Below are 3,220 nucleotides of genomic sequence, written 5' to 3'. Positions count from 1 at the left end.
TATATTTTTGTTTGTGGTTGTAAGGCAACAAAATCTGGAAAAGTTCAAGGAGAATAATACTTTTACACCCCAATATGTGTCCAAGTGTGCATGTGTGTCTGTTTCAGGATTTCTTACCTTTTAAGCCTCATTTTTCAAAAATATATGGCATTGTGAGGACTCAGGTCTGTTTCTGAGTGAGGGGTCAGATGTGAGACTCAGGTTTGAGTTTAGGCTACAGATTACTGTTTTTATGCTCTTTCTAATGATTTACGTAACAGTCTTCTCTTATAAATGAGACAATGAGTCTCATAAGATTTTTTCAGATAAATTATTATACAAAGGAATAAAAAATTGATTGGAAATCAATGCACGTTCCTTGTGAAGACAGAAAGACATGCTATATGTGTGTATGAACTGAAGTTAAAGTGTTTGAAGGTTTCTGATGAGGATGACTCTTCAGCAACACTTTGTCATTACACTAAAGGAAGCTGCAGATTTCACAACAAGATTTGCATATAAAACCTGTTAGCTCTGCTTCAAGGTCGACCTCATTCTAAACATGTTAAACTTGTTATTTTGACGTCAGACTGAAGATCGAACAGCAGTGCTGCTATTTCTTCTGATGGAATCCTTCAACTCAATACTCCTTCATTGAAAGAAAATGTGAGTTTTATTTTTATTTTGATTCTGAATTGATTTTTTTTTCTGTCAAAATGACAACTGAAGAAGCTCCTGCTGCTCTGTTTGAACCAACTTCATAATTGAATCTATGGGTTTAGTGTTTTCATGGTAAATGCTCTCAGTGTTAATGTGTGCTGATAGTTTCTGTTTGTGTATCACAGCTGGAGCTCTGATTGTTTGTTTTCAGGGCCATTTACAGCCTTTTTTTGTGGAACTCCCTTTAAATATAAATTATAAATGATTTTTTTTTGTAATGTTCTTTTCAGTACAGAGATAGGGCTTTTTTTAGCTGGCTTCACTGGCCTGTTGTCTTTAATAATGATTTCAGAATGTTTTTTCAGACTTGATGTTGCTTCTCAAACTGGCTTTTCTTTATTGTTGGATCACCTAAAGAAATCAAATGTATTTTACTGCAGATCTGGTCTGACGTGCAGATCTTCATACTCTGCTCTAACAATAATTCAAACTCTTTGGAGTTTGAATCACTTTCTCCATTTGAAACTGTTATGAACCCAAATGCTTACTCTGTGTTAGAAGCTCTGGGCTGTTGCACATTAGATTACTTTATTCAACAGACTCATGGTCCACAAGATGCGCAACAACACGACATACAAAACAAAAACAGGGAAAAATAAAATATAATAAGTACACATAAAATATAAATCCTATAGAAGACTTGTATAGCAATGTTTCCACAGAGCCGATTGGTATCTTAGTGCACTGACAGAGGGATGTGAAAACATTGTTTCGGCAAAGTAGATTTCTTTTTAAGCCAGCATATGATCTACTTCCTTCTCTGTGAGTTTGAGAAAATCTAACCAAACGAGTTGGACCAGGGAAGTTTGGAAAAACCCTTTGTTGTTTGGTATGTCTTGAAGTTACTACTGATAACTTTGAAACACCAGGTCCAAAAGTTTTTCTACTTTGGAGAAATCTAAGCTACAAAACATTTAATTGAAATAGTTTCAAAAACATTCAGTACACTTTCAATATTTTACAGGAGTAGTAGAGATTATATATTAAATATGATCAGACTGAAGATTTTATAGACATTCAAAGAATGATTTAGGAGTCAATTTAAATATTTAAGCTGCTGATTGGATGTTTTGCATTGAAGTCGTCATTAAACCACTCACTAAACTATACTGCACAATATGAATGCAGTCGCTGAATAAAGTATCTTCAGTTTAATTCAACTGGAGTTAGATTCCAGAAATATAAAGTAAAATCTCACAACATTGTTTTGCTGTAGATTCTTGTCTTTGTATTTATTGTCATTTTGTGACAGAACAAATACATCACAGAATGATATCATTCATAAATAGATGTATGAGAGAAATTACATTTTGATGACATACAACTTTTAGTTTATTATTGCTATTACTATAAAACACCTTCATAATGCATCTATTTATATATTTAAAAAAAATTAAGATTTTTATTAGCATATATTAAAATTTAAGGAATTTAATAACAATTACTAACTTAGATACAGAGTTCAGATTTAAGTTCTGGTGTCAGCAATTAATTTAATTTCATCTCCAGTCCAATCTGTTGTCATGGAGACAGACCGAAGATGCTGTCCAGAAGAAGAGACAGAGCACATATTTATGAATGATTAAATATTTGTGTTTATTTATTACCTGAGAATTAATTATTACTTTAAGTCAAAAATTGCAGTTGTTCCTCATATTGTTAGTGATGATGATCCTGATGTCCTGCTGCCTCTCCTCCTCTTCCTCTCTCAGGATGAAGATGATGTCCAGCATCCTGCTGCTCCTCATCCTCAGCTCATGTCTCTGTGGTCAGTCTCCATCTTGTCTTTGTGACAGAAAGCTCTCTAGATGGAGCTGAAAGACTCCCATGTTCCAGTTCTCAGTGTGTCTGCTCCTCTCTTTCCCTCTCTGTCTCCTCAGCAGCAACATTTGTAGTGAATGTGACACAGAGCAGCTATCAGGCAGAGGAGAAGCAGAGCATCACTCTGGAGTGGACCTTCACCACCAAGACTCACACATCGACTGATTCCTTCTTCATAAGCTGTGATCTGATCACTAATCATGGAGTTCTTGCCCTCTATCATGTATATAAAGGTGTTGAGCTGTCAGAGTCTCAGGATGATCAGTTTTCAGGACGAGTCCAGAGCAACAAAGACGTCCTCAGAGAAGGACGAATCAGACTCCATGTGTCCAGACTGAGGACTGAAGACTCTGGTCTGTATCTGTGTGACGTGATGACAGATTATGGAGTTGGGTCTGCAAAATGTCAAGTTAAAGTTCACCTTCAATCTCGGATGGAAAAGAAACAGGGACATCTCTTGTCAGTTTTGTCAACCAAACATAACGTCAAACCTCAGGGAACGACTGTGAATCCACAATCAAAGGTTTGGGGACGGATTCCAATCTATATCTTAGTAGGACTGACAGCAGCATTCCCTGTAGCTCTATTGGTCAAAGAGCTGCTTCACATTTGTTCATCTACAGCAGGGGTGTTAAACTCCAGTTCTCAAGGGCCACTGACCTGCAGTTTGATGTGCCACAGGTACAAAACACAGAAATGA

General features: G+C 36.2%; 1 protein-coding gene across 1 annotated transcript; it reads left to right on the top strand.

Moving 5' to 3' along the window:
- Positions 1 to 2,352: 2,352 nt before the first annotated feature.
- On the top strand, positions 2,353 to 3,220 carry LOC129351449 (uncharacterized). The gene is made up of 2 exons (XM_055020304.1): positions 2,353 to 2,467; positions 2,580 to 3,220. The coding sequence occupies exons 1-2, from the start codon at positions 2,365 to 2,367 to the stop codon at positions 3,218 to 3,220; spliced, it is 744 nt and encodes a 247-aa protein (XP_054876279.1). The 5' UTR covers positions 2,353 to 2,364.

This window comes from Poeciliopsis prolifica, unplaced genomic scaffold (genome assembly GCF_027474105.1).
Source record: "Poeciliopsis prolifica strain line A6 unplaced genomic scaffold, Auburn_PproV2 SCAFFOLD066, whole genome shotgun sequence".
In the NCBI taxonomy this organism is placed as follows: Eukaryota; Metazoa; Chordata; class Actinopteri; order Cyprinodontiformes; family Poeciliidae; genus Poeciliopsis; species Poeciliopsis prolifica.
Note: the sequence above shows the minus strand (reverse complement) of the source record. Positions and strands in the feature narration are given on the sequence as shown.

What these genes read in the sequence shown, in the direction of transcription:
- LOC129351449 (XM_055020304.1), top strand. Translation starts at nt 2,365, where the DNA reads ATGATGATCCTGATGTCCTGCTGCCTCTCCTCCTCTTCCTCTCTCAGG. An exon ending in CCTCAGCTCATGTCTCTGTG is followed by an intron (nt 2,468 to 2,579) that starts GTCAGTCTCCAT and finishes CTGTCTCCTCAG; the next exon opens with CAGCAACATTTGTAGTGAAT.